General features: G+C 42.5%; 1 protein-coding gene across 39 annotated transcripts in view; it reads right to left on the bottom strand.

Annotated features, from left to right (window-relative positions):
* Positions 1-16,902, bottom strand: part of THRB (thyroid hormone receptor beta) — a 371,812-nt gene that overhangs the window by 15,046 nt on the left and 339,864 nt on the right. For all 39 annotated transcript variants that reach the window (XM_045387040.3, XM_045387039.3, XM_074030885.1 and 36 more), the window contains 3 exons: positions 13,985-14,132; positions 10,811-11,016; positions 283-429 (listed from right to left, as the gene is read on the bottom strand). In XM_045387040.3, the coding sequence (XP_045242975.2) occupies positions 283-429; positions 10,811-11,016; positions 13,985-14,132 (501 nt within the window). The remainder of the gene's footprint in view (positions 1-282; positions 430-10,810; positions 11,017-13,984; positions 14,133-16,902) is intronic.

The following is a 16,902-nucleotide window of genomic DNA, read 5'->3' as shown; positions in this document are numbered from 1 at the left end:
TGAATAAATGGAGTCTATTGCTATCATTATTTCTCAATGCCTGGAATCAGGGGGATGAATAGGATCTTGATGGGCCTTACACGGACAAGCTAATGAATGATGACTAAATACAGAAAGTGGGGAATACAATGAAATAGAATGCATTTTCATTTTGTACTGACGTTGCTTTCATATGATTAAGTCCCTACTAATTAACATTAAATTGTAAATAATACCCTGTATTCCTGGAAACTGGTGAAACCATAATTAAAAATAATGCAGAAGGAAAAACAACATCCTCACCTCACAAAACATAGGCAACTTTTTGGCAAAATCCACCACTCTGGTAATTGCTGGTGTAATGATTTTTGTAAAATGGCTGAAGGCTTCCAAGTCAACCTTTCCACCTTCTGGGGCATTGACTATTGGTGCTTGTCCAATGTCTTCTGGCTAAGGAGGAGAAAAAAGAAAGATTTAAATGAAGAAGTTGAAGGGAGCTTTGTTTATCATAGTTCTTATGTGGCAGAAAATCTCTTCTGAACTGATATCCTGTACAGTTTCCAGTTTTCATATCATTTATTAAACTGTACAGTTTACACATCACTTATTTCTTTGAGTAAAGATACATGTCTTGGCCATTGCTTTAATAGGCCCCCAGTGACAATGTTTACAGGACTGTTGCTACAAAGAGTGAGCGAGCAAGAGAGAGAGAGAGATAAGAGAAAGGACAGGAATTTGGGTCCTGCTTCTGAATGCACAAAGGGTGTATACTTAGGTAAGGTGACATAAATTCCAGGGGCTCTGGGATGGCATATTCAGAGTACTGTACATGCTGGTGTGTGTGTAGGGGGGAGGTGGGCACACTGTGGGCAGTGATAGAGCAGAGCGATGGGTGGGCCCTAGCAAACAGTGAAATGTGGATTCTTGCTTCTGACCCACCTGGGGCTTGAAGTTCCCCTCTGCCCTACGCACTCCAGTTTGAGGTGGTCTCAGCTGAGGGTTGAGGGGGAAGATTGCTAGGCTGTCTACAGGCAACTTGGCAAACCTTAGGGCAGAGTGGCGAATTTACTAGTATTTAATGTCCCTAGGGCAGTTCTCTGCTGTTTATTTGCTCAAGAACAATCCATGGCCTTGCTGCTCAAAGTGTAGTGCGGCAGCCTGGGTGTCACCGGGGGGCTTCTTCTCAGGCCCCTCCCCAGACCAGGTGGTACAGAATCAGCATTTTAGCAAGACCTCCAGGTGACTTATGTGTTTCCCAATGTTCACAGTAGCCATCTAACTCGTAAGTTTCTCATTCAGTGACCTCCCTGATGCGATCTGTGTCCATGTGTCTCCTGCTGTCACCCAGTGCTTCCTTCGGGAAGAGTCTGCTCCACTTCTCCTCCTTGTCTTTGTGATGATCATAACCACCATTTATTTGTGGCCTACAAGTGAGCCAGCCGCTTCGCACACTACCCTGTCTCAAGTAGTCCTCATTCAAATCCTGATTTGCAGGTGAGCAAACCAGGGATCAGAAAGGTTAAGAGCAAGCTGCTGAGGCCAGGCCTGAGATCTGGGTGACCCCGACTCCACACAGCAGTCTCCCCAGAGCTCCACACTTCCTCACCCCTACTGCAAGGCTTTTACTCCCTGTGGACCTTTTGACACTAATGAACAGAATCTCTACTCCTCTGAACACCCTCCTTGCCAGCCTCTCCAGCTTCTCCCAGGAAGATGTGAATGTGACCAACGAGATCACAGACTCAAGCCCTATCCAGTGGTGATGGCCACCTTTGCCTAGAGCCACAGTGAATAGATAGGAACAAGGCCAGTTCTCTCTTCTGCGCCCAGGGGCTTGGAGATGGGGGTGGGGAAGGGGGATGGGAATAAGGAACTGACACTGTGAGTGAGCTGAGCAAAATCGAATTCCTCCCTTGCAGAGCAGTGAGGACATTGCCAGTGGTGAGACTAGCCTAACATAGTGGCCCCCAAACTTCACTGTGCATCAGTCTCACTTGATTTCTGGGCTCCAACCCCAGTGTATCTGATTCAGCAGGTCAGGGATGGAGCCTGGGAATCTGCATTTCTAACAAGTTCCCAGGACGTGCTGATGAAGCTGCTCTGGGCCCACTCTTTGAGAACCACTGAGTTAGCAGTAACCGAGTTCAGCTTAGAGTAATCCAGGTCCCTTGCTTCCTCCCACATATCTCCCATTACTGTTCACATCCCATTTTTAGCAGAAGGAAAAGCAAAAGATGATTCTTTTACTCGTTTACTCTCCTTGCTGCCAGAGCACCGGGGTCAACAGGAGCAGCCCAGGAGTCATGGTTACAGCCTCAGGGGAAGGTTTTACAAACGTATTATTAATACAGAACAAATGCTGGCAGCATTGAACTTTTTATTGATCATCCAGCAGTGTCTTCTGTTTATTTTTGACTTTATTTTATTTTTGTGTGTGTGTTGCTGGCAGTGAGTGGATGAAACCTGGTTTCTGTCATGTTTCATAATGATTGACACTGTTTTGGGGCAACTGTTGGCATAGCAAGCCCATGGAAGGCTACTGTTCTGCTGGCTCTCTGGGTGCCGACAGAATTGAGGAAATAATCACGTGTACAGCCGCCTCCTCCTTCCCTCTTTCTCACCTAGATTTAGCTAAAGGAAAAGGTATCTCTGTTCCTCCTTTGGGTAATGCTGCTCCCCGCAGCCTTCAGACATCCCTGCTCTTCTTTATAATTTCTTCTCATTCCTGAAACTGAGGCTCATCTCACTGACCTTGTCTACTTGACAAGTCTTTTATGAAGATCAACTGATAAAAGGAATGTGGGCACACATTCAAAAATGTAGAGTTTTATATACATATATATAAATGGTATATAAATATATATTAATTACATATATCATATAATTATATATATGTAGGATGAACTTTTTAAAATAAAAATAAAATTAAAAAGTGTAATAACGTCATTTTGGCCTGGTTGAATCTAAACATTGCTCAGTGAATACTGATCGAGCTAACCTGATGTATTCAAATGGCACTCAGTGTCCTTTGAAATGCTGGTGGGTTAATATTGATGTTAATTTTTTCATTCGATTTGTGGGTGTGTAGGTTATTTGAATTCCACTTGTGACACGTGTAAAGATTTGAAAAAAAGGAGAGAAAGTATGCAAGGAAATATGGCAATTTTAAGTAAAACTAAACCCCCAAATGTAACAAGCTCACAAGTTTTCTGATGAAAATACATATCAAGGTAGAATAAAAAATTTACTTCTAAGCCTCTGGCTATTTAATGGACTACAAAATTGCTAGAAGTAAAACTATGAACAAAGTAAAACCCTTCAAATTTTATCATTAAGATTTTTTTCCATAATGGATCTTAGATACCAGAGGAACAAACAAGAATCTATCGATCTGTCTGTATATATCCATGAATTGACCCAAGTTAACATCAGGTTAATCAAGGTTGAGCAGTGAAACCCTGTTCGTTACTTCCCTGAAGATTTTTCACCTATAATAAAGATACATAATTTTCTAAAATATTTGGAAGATGTTAAAAATAGAGTATAAATATTTGACATTAGTTGAACCTATTAGATATCTTATTACAGCTAATAGCCTTGTAAACTACTATATGAAATACATTTGCTCATATACACATATGTATTTATGTGCTCAAGATCAAGCTCCAGTACTGATAAGTCTCTAGCTTGCTTGTAGATTCACCACTGCAGACCTGTGGGGAAAGCCTGCTTTTTGCCTCTGTGGATCCAACTGCCTTAGCTAGCTCATGGTGGTATTTTCAACTGTCATTCTGATATCCTCTCTTTGCCCTAAATGGACCTCCTGAGCTAGCCCAGCTGTCTTCTCTATGTCTCCCCTACAACTTGCCTTACATTTTCCCATTTCACTGCTGCCTTCTCTCCAGACTTTTGCTTTCTCCAAAGCCCCTACTTCTGTCTCTCATCTTTGTCTTTTCCAAATCCTATTTTCTCTTCAAGACCCAACTCAAGTTCTAGCTTCCCCTAGATGTCTTCCCAGGTGACCTCAGCTTGAAATGATGTTTACCTCATTTGAACACACATGGTGGCCCATGGCTATGAGTCATATGGTATTTAGGCATTTATTACTATCACTTTTTATTATAGTTATATAAATCTATCACACCAAAGATATGAACTTAAGGGGGTAGAGAATAAATCTTACTTGTCTTTGCCTACCGTGTACAAGGCATTAGGCCAAGTTGTGGAGGATAGAATGCTTATTGGTTGAGTGAGTGAATGAATGTATACTTATACCAGTATTTATTGAGCAGGTACTATGGGCCAGGCCTAGTTTTAGATGCTGAGGTTACAGGAATGAACAGTGTATCCTCAAGGAACTTGTATTGTGATGAGGGGACATAGACAATAAATAAGAAACATGTATTCATGGAAGAATTTGTGATAAGTCTGGAGGTAACATGATAATATATGGGGAGGCAGGAGAAAGGAAGGTCAGCCAAGGCACCTCTGAGAAGCAATGTGTGGACTTTGACTTGAGGAATGTCAAGAAGGTAGCCTTCCTTAGGGCCAGAGGAAGAACACTTAAGGCAGAGAGGAAAGCCAGTGCAAAGTCCCAAAGCCAGAAAGGAGGCCCATGTGGTTAGAGCCCAGTGATGGCATGAAATGAGGAAGCGGAGGTAGGCAGGGGGACCCATGATGCTAGGCATTGTAGAACATAGAAAGGAGATGGGCTTATTCTAAATGCAATGGGGCATCTACTGAAGGGCTGTAAACAGGGCATAGACATGACACAATGGTTACTGCATGGAGAAGATATGTGAAGAGCCAAAGGAAAAAACAGGCAGGCAACAGCTGTGGTTTGCGCAGGCTGAAGTGCACTATGGGGATGGCAGTAGAGATGGAGAGGCCTAGAGAATTCCAGTTGTATATTGGCAGCTGAAAACAGGGGCCAAAAGTGGACTGGCCGTGGGGTAAGGAATCCAGAATGACTTCTTGGGGTAGTGGTGGTGGAGGGTGTAAAAGGAGAGATTCGGGTGTGTGTTCAGGGGTGACCTCAGCCCTTGCTCAGCATGGGTGAGGCTGGTATTATACAAATCATGACCAACTGGCTTTCTGCTTTGACTATTTCATTGGTATTGTTCAAGGTGAGCAGGAAATGCTGCCAGCTGACCTCTTTGCTGAGTCCTTGGCTCTGAGCCAGGGACTTCTTGGCTTGAAAAGGTAACTCTCTGGCACATGCAGAATGGAGTGGGGCCAGATGGGACTCTCACTTCTGCACTTGTTCATAGGGTGTCTTCTTGTGCCTTTGCCAGGCTAGGCAGGAAGACCTGGGCAGATAAGAATTCAAGGTCCTTGGGCCATGGGATATGACTACAGCCTCACTCTTTTCCTGGGATGAGCAGGAATAAGATGGTGGCAGTGCAGAGTGTGGTGATGGTAAGGATGGTGCATGTAGTAACTACTTATGTAGTTGCTAACAATATGCCAGGCAGCGTTAAGCCACTTGTATCTATTGCTTTATGCCATTCAGCAAGGGCATAAGGCATCTGAGCCTTAGAGAGGTGAAATAACCTGCCCAAAGTCAAACTTTTTTTTTTTTTTTTTTTTGAGACGGAGTCTCGCTCTGTCGCCCAGGCTGGAGTGCAGTGGCCGGATCTCAGCTCACTGCAAGCTCCACCTCCCGGGTTTACGCCATTCTCCTGCCTCAGCCTCCCAAGTAGCTGGGACTACAGGCGCCCGCCACCTCACCCGGCTAGTTTTTTGTATTTTTTAGTAGAGACGGGGTTTCACCGTGTTAGCCAGGATGGTCTCGATCTCCTGACCTCGTGATCCGCCCGTCTCGGCCTCCCAAAGTGCTGGGATTACAGGCTTGAGCCACCGCGCCCGGCCTCCAAAGTCAAGCTTAAAAAAGCAACAGAGGCAAGTATGGAACCTGGGCTGTCTGGTTCTAATCCCCATTCATGTAACTACTAGATTATCTTGCCTTCTTCTGATGTTATTCTAATAACTTGGAGTGATAGATGCCTTCCTGACATGATTGCACGTGTCCTATGAGCTATACACACAGACCACATACGGTCTCATCACTCACCCTATCTGACCCTTCTGCTTATGCCCCTTGTCTGAAGCTACCCCCGTTGAGTGTGTGAAATCAGACAGTATCTCTGCCAGGGAAAAAGTAGGAAAGGTCTCCTCTGATCCTAAAGGTCACATTTTATACTTGGGTAGACATTCCCCCAAAGCTACAACTTTGCATGAACATTAAGGGAGCAGAATAATGATACGATGTCAGCAGACAATAACAAATGATGTCAGTAGACAAGATTATTGCTGTCAGGGGCTGCTACTGGAGGTCTAGAAGCGAGCTACCCTTGGTGGAGCGACCTGCTTTCCCTTGTTTGGCATCAGATGCTGCTTGTTCTCTTCTCAGCCCGCTTCTGCTTTTCATCCTCGCTGTCATCACACATGAATTGTTGGTGGTGAAATTAGGCATTTCTGTAGCCTCAGAGATTTGAGTAGATTGGAGAAAACTAGAAAATTATATGATTTAAATGCTTTTGGGAGAAGCTTTAAAGATTGGCTTTAGATTTATTATGAAAATCTTAATGGCTTTTGCAAAAGTTCCTCATTTGCCAAAGACCCTAATTTTCTCAGACCCAAATATAGATTTAAAATCCAGATCAAATCACTGTCTCTGTTTCTTTTTCTTTTTTCTTTTCTTTTTTTTTTTTTTTTTTGAGACAGGGTTTTACTCTGTTGTCCAGTCTGGAGTGGAGATTTTTGGCATAATCATAGCTCACTGTAGCCTTGACCTCCTGGGCTTAAGTGATCCATCCACCTCAGCGTCCTGAGTAGTGGGGAACCACAGGTGAGCATCACCAAGTCTGGCTACATTTGTTTATTTTTTGTAGAGATGGGGTCTTGCTATGTTTCCCAGGCTGGTCTCACACTCCTGGGCTCAAGCAATCCACCCACCTTGGCCTCCCAAAATGCTGGGATTGCAGGCATGAGCCACTGCGCCCAGCCCTGTCTCTATTTCTGACTTGAGTGCTGGCCTTAGAGTGAAAATGAGTCCTGGTCTTAGACAAAAAACGATGTCAGTAGTTCCTCTGAGGGAAGAAGGTACGTACCCATTCCAGATAAATGAATACTTTCAGCTTTAATGATGACATGTAATCCCATATGACATATTTTTATACTATCGTTAACATGATAGGCCTCCTCAAATTTTTTTTGAGGACAAAATGGGACATCAACACATAAAAAATAAATAACATGTGGCAGTGTTGCAAGCACAGGAAAAGGGGTATTAGCATATAGAGGAGGCAAATCCTAATGTGCAAAAGCCTGTTTGCCACACGATACCTTCCAGTACATGAATACCATTTAGCAAAGCTGCCTTTAGGTAAAGATTCTTAATGTCTTTGCAGGACTAATTCACTACTCAAAAGAGTGAAGTTTTCGTCCTGAGCATAAATACTCAGTTGGAGTCACTTTTCTGCAAGGGGTATGTGTAAATATGTAAACTGGCTAAGACACAGGGCTTAACTGTACTATCTCCAAGGATGAGTGACTGGAACTGTATGTTCAGTTCAGCAAATATTTATTGAGTTCTGTTCTGGTTATTTATTGCTGTATAACAAACTACCCCCAAACTTTGTGGTTTAAAACAACAATTTTAAATTTTCTTTCAGAGTTCTGGGGATTGATGGGCACAGCTAGGGGGCCCTCATACGGCTGCCGTCAAATGGCAGTGGAGGCTGGTGTTATGTGAAGGTTTCTTTACTCACATTTCTGGTTCCTGGGCTGCTTGGGAGTCTCTCCTTCCGTGTGGCCTTTTCACATGGCTAGCTTGGGATTTCACTGCCTGCTGGTCTCAGAGTAGTTGGACATTTATTATGTTTTTCTTCTTCTTCTTCTTATTTTTAAATATATAGCCAACTGCTATGAGAGACCAGGTGGTTTCCCTCCCCCAGGATACCCAAGTGGAAGCTGCAAGGCTTCTTATCACCCAACCTTAGAAGTAATGTAAGTATCACTTCTGCCGAAATGCACTGTTTAAAGGCATCACATACCAGCCTAGATTCAAGGGGAGAGGGGAACAGACTCTACCTCTCTCGGGGACAGAATGGGCTGTGTATCCAGGGGGAAGAAAGAATTTGATGGCAGCCATCTTGGAGAAAAGCTACCACAAGTTTCCATCACACACAGCATAGATACTCAAGTGTGGAGGCTGAATGGAACATTGTCCTCCTGTGAGGAGATGCAGGGGTTATCCCAGGCACAGAGGGGGATAGGGTGACAGAAATGAAGTTCGTTGTAGAGACAGACAGGACAGTGGAGGAGTTCTGATCTCTCCCAATAACCCTCTAGAGAAAAATGGCTTGGAGAAGCAGTTATTTACATTTGCATCAAGAGGGACAATTTCTTGAGCAGATGAAAGATCTGCAAAAGATACATTTCATGTCAGCCCTACAAGGAGAAGAAAACTCTCTTGCACATGGGTAATCTCATGGTTCTGACAGAAACCTAATGGCAAATCATTCTATGCCATAGATTCTTTCCATAGGTGGTTAGGCTGGTGAACTGTTAGGGGCCTTTAAGTGAACAGTGCAGACCTCAAGACTGGTTCTAATAACTAGATATTGTGCTGCCTTTGCTGAAGATACCACACAGCATGAAGATATTTGATTATATTTTGCTTTATAGAGGTGGTTCTCTGCTTCCAGACATAGCACGTCACCTCCCCAGAGATGCTTCTTCTGACCACCATGTTCAGAGAAATTAAGTCTCTCCCCACTTCCAGTTCACACACTCTTTGTCCCATCACACTGTTTATTGCCCTCATTGCACTTACCACTACCTGCATTTATTTTATTTACCTCTTATTGTCTGTCTTCCACTAGAGGAATGTGGCTGACTTATTTAGTTCCTGGCACACAGTATCCACTCAATAAACGTTTCTTAAATAAAAGAACAAACCTTTAAAGTCTGGAAAGAAACACCTTATGACTACTTAAACAAGTTTAGTTGGACTAGTGTCCATTCTCTGTGGGGAGTAAAGACAATAAAAGTATAAAATTCCCAGGAGAAGTCCAGGATGAACTTCAAATCTTCTACCTTACTTGGAATTCAGCTTGGTCACTACTTGAAATCAGGAGACAGTGCCAGGCCTGGAAGTGGTTTCTACAATGTCCATTTATGGGTGACACATTTGGGGAAAGGATAGATTTAAGTTTGCAATGAGGTAGGACTCTGTCTTGCTATGCCCCAAGTGTACTGCGTTAGAATTGGTCTATCAATCCAGAATTAGTGCTTTTGAATTTTCTGGTAGATATATCAGGGTGGGGGTGACGATGCAAGATCAAGGCACTGAGAAGCTGCTCCTCCAAAACGCTGGCATCTTTCAGAGGTTTTTTGGGTTTGTTCAGGTGCCAAGAGTGCATAGGGTAGTGGGTAGAGGCATAGATCCTGGAGTTGGCTGCATCCATCACCACTATTCACTAGTTGTGGGAGCTCAGGCAAGCTTCCTCAACTTCTCTGCCTTAGTTCTCTCTTCTGTAAAATGAGGATGTTAACCACATCTACCTACAGGATTGGCATAGGAAGTTAATGAATGTAAAGCACTTAGAATAGTACCTGGCATATGGTAAAGGCCATCTAGGTATTTGCTAACACTGCTGTTAATGAAAGCCATCAACAAAGTGCTGGCACTGTTGTTTCATTACCATGAAAATAATTGTGTCAGTACAGGTAAATTATGCATAAGCTTTTTCTTTCCAAAACTTCCTTTAAGGTTGTTGTTATGTTGTTTTAAGAAAAAGATCCACTATCTCATTGTAATGTTAATGTTGAAGTACAAGGATAATTATACCACTGTATCTTCTTGTTCAGATGGGGAAGTACTCTAACGTGCCCTAGGGATACATATGAAACCACAGAATATCTGTTGTCAGGCAGGTACTTAAAAAGGGTTTTACATCATAAGCTAAGAGCAAAGTCAGTCTCAGATGGTCCAGCACTAGTGAGGCAGGTACTCTTTCTAATGAGGTGGGTGGAGAACCTGGACTTGGAACCAGAAGACGGAGTTGGCTTTGGTGCCTGGCTTTTAGCAGTGTGATCTTGGGCAAGCGGCTTAAGGCCTCGGGCTTGGTTTGTACGTCTGTAAAATGGGGATAGTAATTCCAGCTTACTTCAAAGCACTGTGAAGTCCAAATGAGAAATGAATGGGAAGAACTTTCACAACAGGTAATTTTTATAAGAATATTAAACACCAATATTGCAAGGGTCTGGAAGGTCTTTTATCTCTACACACTCACGCCCACCAACCCCTATCCCTACTCCCTCATTCCCATTGCCCTTCTTGACTCAAGCTCATTTAATTTAAGCTAAAAATTTTGACTTCTGTTGACATAAAAATATACTAGCGGTCTAGAGGCTATTCTAAAGGGAATATTTGGGATTGAGTTTAGGGACTAAATATGCATATACTGGGTATCTGAGGAAAGAAATGGGTGTACAAAGTAAAAGATGGCAGACAAAACATTTTACTAATTAGTTGGTCCAGGAGTGGTCTTTCTAACAGTAAAAGCAAACTGATATAATGTGGCCTAAGAAACTGTTTTAGAATTCAGCAAATCACGGACTAGATGGTAGGAATGGACTTTATACTCATACAGACCTAGACTCAAATCCTAGCTTTGCAAATTACTCAACCTCTCAGAGCTACAGTTTTCCTATCAGTAAAATGAGGCAATAACACCAGTATCCCAAGGTGATGAGGACCGAACAAATTGAGGTAGAAAACGCTGGCGTATAACTGAAACTGATCTGTGCAAGGAAGCCTTACCAGGAATTTCCGTTTTTGCTTCCAGTGGCTGCCTTGGGCGTTGGTCGCCACGTGGGCTTCGGTGACAGTTTTGATGAGCTCCCATTCCTCGTCTGTGGGCTCTGGCTTGTGCCCGATGGATTTCTGCAGCTCTTCCCGCCGTCTCTTCTCCCGGTTCTCCTCTATCAGCTTCCTCTTGGCCAGCCTCTTGCTGTCATCCAGCACCACTGGGAGCGGGAGAAAGATGAGACAAGGCACACAGATGGTCCCAAGACACACAGCAAGCTGCACTTCCTGGAGCCTCAGGGGTGGGACCACTGATGCACAGATGGCTCAGTGGGTCCTTTGGGGTGGGTCACACTGGGACATTTTCTCTCCTCACTAGCAAACTGCCATTGACTAGTCTTGTCCAACATGGTCTCTAGAGCCAAACTCCCCATGACCGGCCAGCTTTTCAAAACAAAGTCCCCAGAGAACCTAGACACTACGCACTCCAACTCCACAGAAGGTGGTTCTAAAACAGAGTGAAGCAGAGAGAGGTAAAATCCATACTACCCACAAGATCACAGAGAAATCTCTCTAGCCAGTCATCTGAATTCACTGTCTGGGTTTCTGTCTTCCCTGCTTCCCCTAAATGGTTCTTAGTAAGGAGAACTTCAGGTTAAAGAAAAGTTATGGGAAGAAAAAAAGAAACGTTATGGAGCAGTAAGTGGGAGGCTCATGATCCCCCCCCCCTTTTTTTTTTAGAGGAAAAAGGACCCTAACTCTTCATGGCTCCCTTAAGGGCTAATTGGAATGTGGCTGGGCCTCACCTGGGCCTCAGGGCACTCACTGTGCATTATTCTCTATCTGGTCCACCCTCAAAGGTGGCTAAAGAGCCCAGGCTTTGGAATCTAGAAAGACTTGGATTTGAATTCTGATATGATCACATTCTAGCTGTGTGACCTCTGGCAAGTTCCTAAGGTTCTCTGAGCTTTCGTTTCTTCCTATACAAAATGGGCTCAATAATGCCCACTTCACAGAGTATTCAATGTGATAATGCATTATAAGTGCTCAGTAAATGCAGTCCTGACTTCTATCATTTGGGTGAAAGGAAAATCAGAAGGGCAGGTAACAAGAAACCTATATTTCTATGGTTAATTTCCAAAAACAAAACCGTTTCACTAGATTTGGTAACTATCAATGGAATGGTTTTACATTGCAGAGTCACAGTATTTTAGAACTGGAAGGGAGCTTAGAGGTCATCTAGTCCTACTCTCTCTTTTCAAAGAAAGAAGAAGAAATTGATCCAGAGAGGTCGTGACTTGCCTAAAGTCACAGAGCAAGTTAATGGCAGAGCCAAGGCAAGACCCAGGACTCCTGACTCCAGTTCTACGACATCACTGTCCTAGGGCCATTTCTTGATGAAGGTGTGACCTGGTAGGAAAAGAAAAAAAGCAAACATAGCAAGAGAAGGAGAACCAAGGTGCCTAGCTAGTCCACCATTTAAATATTCTAATTTAAAGAGGATATTAAATTACAGGTCATTTAGATTTGATTGGATTGTCAAAGTCATGTGAGAGCTTACAAATGAGGACAATATGAATGAGCCCTGTTAAGTCATTTTGGTTCAGTTACTAAAGGGAAAGGAGGAATGGTAATAATACCCTCAGTCCCTTCCCAAATGCTTCAGGTGTGCCAGGACTGTTGCATTTGATGAACATTATCTAATTTAATCTTGAAAACAGCTCTACAAGGTAGGCAATGGTTTCACAGAAGGCAAATCTCGGCTTAATTCCAAAGGTCACACAGCTAGTAAGTGACAGATCTGGGACTCGAACAGAAGTTTTTCTGATTAGAAAGCCTGAGCTCTTAGAATCCCTCACAGGCAAGTAAGGGGCACTCAAAATTTATTTCCATACAGTCTAGATTAACCCTGAGTTTTTAAACCTCATAGACACTCATATCTTAAACTTCTCAATAAAGCACTGACGTGGATATTCAATAATAAGTTTGTCATAGTAGCACATCTAAGTATTTGGCTCTAAGTCAATCATATTCACATATCCTTATCAGGCATATTGTTGGCAAGGGCTAAAGGCCTTTAAGAGATAAAGATAAAGAACATACTCAGCCAGAGGTGGGGATTAACCCAGGATTTCCAGCCTAACACCCTAACATAACCCTCTTCCTTTTTAAAGATTCTCCATTCCTTCTTCTTTAATGGGCAAACCAGAACATTTCACAGATTTTTTTTTTCTCAGTGAAAGAACTCTATTTCTCACATAAATGTGAGCCATGATTATTTCTTTCATCAGGAAAAATCCTCACTGTATTTTCTTTTTTCTCTCTTAATTTTTTATCTTTCTTTTTATTTTTAGTTTTTAACCAATAGTTGGAATCTCTCACTGATGTGCAAAAAATTTATGCTGGTAGAAATCATTAATACTGATGCCTGGCAAAAGGGAGGCCACACATTCTGAATGACATGATTCTTATTTTTATGATTAGATTAATTAAAGTGACTGGTGTAAATCCCTCGCCCAGTGTGGGGAGAAGAGACCCCAAGGGCTAATCTTGCCACCATATGCTGTAGCACTTTGAAAACTGGGTAGGACGACTTCAGCTCGGAATGTCTTTATTGCTAAAAATATAACAAACAACCAACTGCAGGATGACTCATGCAATAGCACTCAACTTTGCATTCTTCAGAAATTTCTGAACACGATGTTTTCTGCCAGTGCCCCATCTCCAAAAATGTCCATTAAATAAACTCCTTGTCTCTGCTCCTGAAAAAATATTAGGACTAGTCCCTGAGGCTCTACCCCACGTGAACACTGTGTATAGAATGATACCTTATCAAGGTAAATGGACCAGACCTCCCATTTGTAATCTCTGTCTCAAACAGAGTGTTGCCAACAGCTAGGCCTGCAAATGCGATAGGGATAATCTAACAGCATTTTCTCTTCCATCATCCATACTTTGAGAGTTAGGAGGTGATATGACAGGGTAGGACGGAACCCACCCAGCAATGGCTCCCACCTCCCTTTCAGGGCAAGCCTGGTTGTGGGGAGTGAAGGGTATATGCGAAAGTAAGGTATTCCCTTCTCTGTCCCCATGGGTTCCTGCTTTCTTTTCTGCCCAGTCGATCCCCTTGAACCAAACTCTTTCCTAATCAACGTTCCTTGAATATGAAGCAAATGAAGATCTACTTACAATCTGTTGCCATGCCAACATAGATGCATTTCTTAAAGCGACATTCCTGGCACTGATTTCGCGTGACTTTGTCTATGACACATTTTCCTTCATATTTACAGGAATAGGATGGATGGAGATTTTTCTGAATGGTTCTTCTAAAGAAACCCTATTTGAAAAACAAAGACCCAAGACAACAGTTTCATATTTTCTAGAAATCAATGATTCTGGAATTTTGTGTCCATATAACTATGAGATGAATTGTTTCGGACCTTAACCTGTTTCTGGGCCTCTAGCTCCACATATTCAAATATAAGACAGTTGGCCCAGAAGGATCTAGTGAGTTCTAAATCTGAGCTGATGATGCCATAGGACTACAGAGTCAACACCTTTTTTTGGTATTTATTCAAGGAAAAGAGGCTAGTAGGAACATCTAGTGCTTGTTTTTATTTTTTCTAAATATTGAATGTATAAGTAAATTATATTGTTCTGTCTCATAGAGTGACATAATTGTGTTGCTAAAGGAAGCTATGAGGAGTTTTGCTACTTTATACTGGGTAATAAGAAAGCTCAAGACCAAGAAGAAAGTGAAAAAATGAAAAGAGATGGATACTTGCAATACTTTGTTAATTAAAAATCTAATAATAGTAATTAAACAGTTGTACTAGCTGGCTTCACGGATTTAGTTTAATACTTGTTTTTGACTCTTGAGACAGCCACGATCAGCTCACTTGGCCTTTCAAACAATAGGACTCAGGGAGTAGAACATTCCAGGTTTTCTACCAAGTTTTTCCCCATAGCTTATTGCATTGAGGTTTTCCTTTTATAACACTCTTTCTTTGGTATCTGTAGATATACACCTACAGGTTCAATGATTCTTCCTTCCTTAAGGCATGAGAGAGCACCTCTGTAGCATCTGGGGACACTAGGTATGGGTGACTTAGGTAATATTCTCAAGAATGTGCAATACAAGAATTTTTCTGGACATGATCCTCAGGTTGAGGCAACTGTCATCTGTATTGTAGGAATTAATAACAGTAGTGAGCACTTACTTTGAGGGCACATTGCAAAGTGCTGTAGAAACATTTGATATCCTTCTATCTTCCCTACAACCATGTAAGGGAGGTGCTCTAAATATTTCCATGGTAGGGATTAAAAAAGTAAACCTCAGACAGGTTAAGCCATTTGACCAAATCACATGGTAAGTACATGCAGAAACTTGGGTGGGATGGAAACCAGCCAGCAATGGTCCCCACCTCCCTTGCAACCCAGGAGTGGCACTCCACATCTTAATTGCTTAGCTGCTTCTATTATGTATAATGAAGTAAATTTTACTGTATTACTTAAATGTTTTAGATGAACAGATTATAAATAGTCCTGTCCCACCCACTTAAAAAGTTCATTTTATCTGTTGGTAGAATAACAAGGCAAAATGAGTTTTTTAAAATGTAAAAAAATAAAAAAAAAATGTTTTTTTGAGACAGAGTCTCACTCTGTCACCCAGGCTGGAGTGCAGTGGTGCGATCTTGGCTTATTACAGCCTCCACCTCCAGGGTGCAAGTGGTTCTCATATCTTAGCATCCAGAGTAGCCGGGATTATAGGCATGAGCCACCACGCCTGGCTAATTTTTGTATTTTTAGTAGAGATGGGGTTTTGCCATGTTGGCCACGCTGGTCTTGAACTCCTGGCCTTAAGTGTTCTGTCCTCCTTGGCCTCCCAAAGTGCTGGGATTACAGGCATGAGCCACCATGCCCAGCTAATTTTTATATTTTTAGTAGAGATGCATTTTTGCCATATTGGCCAGGCTGGTCTCGAACACCCGGTCTCAAGTGATCTGCTCGCCTCCGCCTCCCTCCCAAAGTGCTGGGATTACAGGCATGAGCCACTGCGCCTGGTGGCAAAACAAGTTTTGATGGATGTTTTCTGCTAAGGCCTAAAGGGGGCCTCTAACTTTGTTAGATAAATGGTGGGAAATACCAGTTGACCTAGATTCAACCCACATTTTTATTATCCTGGTTAATGTTCTTTGGCTTTGATTATATACATATACCCTATTGCATATTCCTCCCTCAGGCACAAAAGCTCTTTCTTATTATGAAAATGTCCAAGGTAGGATGTTATATTGGGCAAAGCAGAATAAAATGGGAAAACATCAGGAATAACTGAAATGAACAGACTTGATTTTGGGGCATATATGCAAATCCCTTATCATTTCCATTGTTCAAGTTCTAACAGAAAACTGTCATATTATATTTGGGTTTTGTGTTCATAAGCACTTGAGTCCATTAATCTGAGTGATGTTGATACACTGTTATAAGATTCACTCAGTCACACACAGGGCAGCTGTTGGAGATGTTAGCAATGTTTTCCTGGGTGTGCAGGGTGGGCAAATCTTGCCAAAGCGTGAATGTCAGAGCATGCCATGAGAGTGAAAAACAAGTTTCCCTGCAAACCTCGCTTTTCTTTCTGTTACCCTCTGACCAAGGAGGGCAAAGGAGAACTAAAGAAACCCAGAGATTGCTGGCAAGATGTATGTAACAGACAGGGAGGAGAGGGGTAGGGTAGCACGCCTCCTTCTGGAGGAAACAACAATTTCCTAGAGGTAGAAATACCAAAGTCCAAGACATCCAGTAAGAATGCTGACTGCTTACCAGGATAGGAAGATTGTTAGTCTATCTGAAGTTGGGGAGACCCTTGTCTCCCTCATACTCTGATGCTGACTCATGTTCAGGGGTGGGGTTAGGGCAAGGAGTACATTGACCAGTAAGACCACGCTAAGCAGAGAATGAGGTGTGACACACCAGACCCCAGGGTTTTCCAAAAAGTTACTCTGTTCACTTTTTATTGGAATGAATGAAATAATTTATACTTTGCTTATTTCCACAAAAGAGTTGAGATAGCTAGCTCTGTTATACACTATACCATCTTTTCTTTGGCC

The sequence above is a fragment of the Macaca fascicularis genome, chromosome 2, assembly GCF_037993035.2.
Source record: "Macaca fascicularis isolate 582-1 chromosome 2, T2T-MFA8v1.1".
NCBI classification, from domain to species: Eukaryota; Metazoa; Chordata; class Mammalia; order Primates; family Cercopithecidae; genus Macaca; species Macaca fascicularis.
This window is presented reverse-complemented; position numbering and strand designations above follow the sequence as displayed.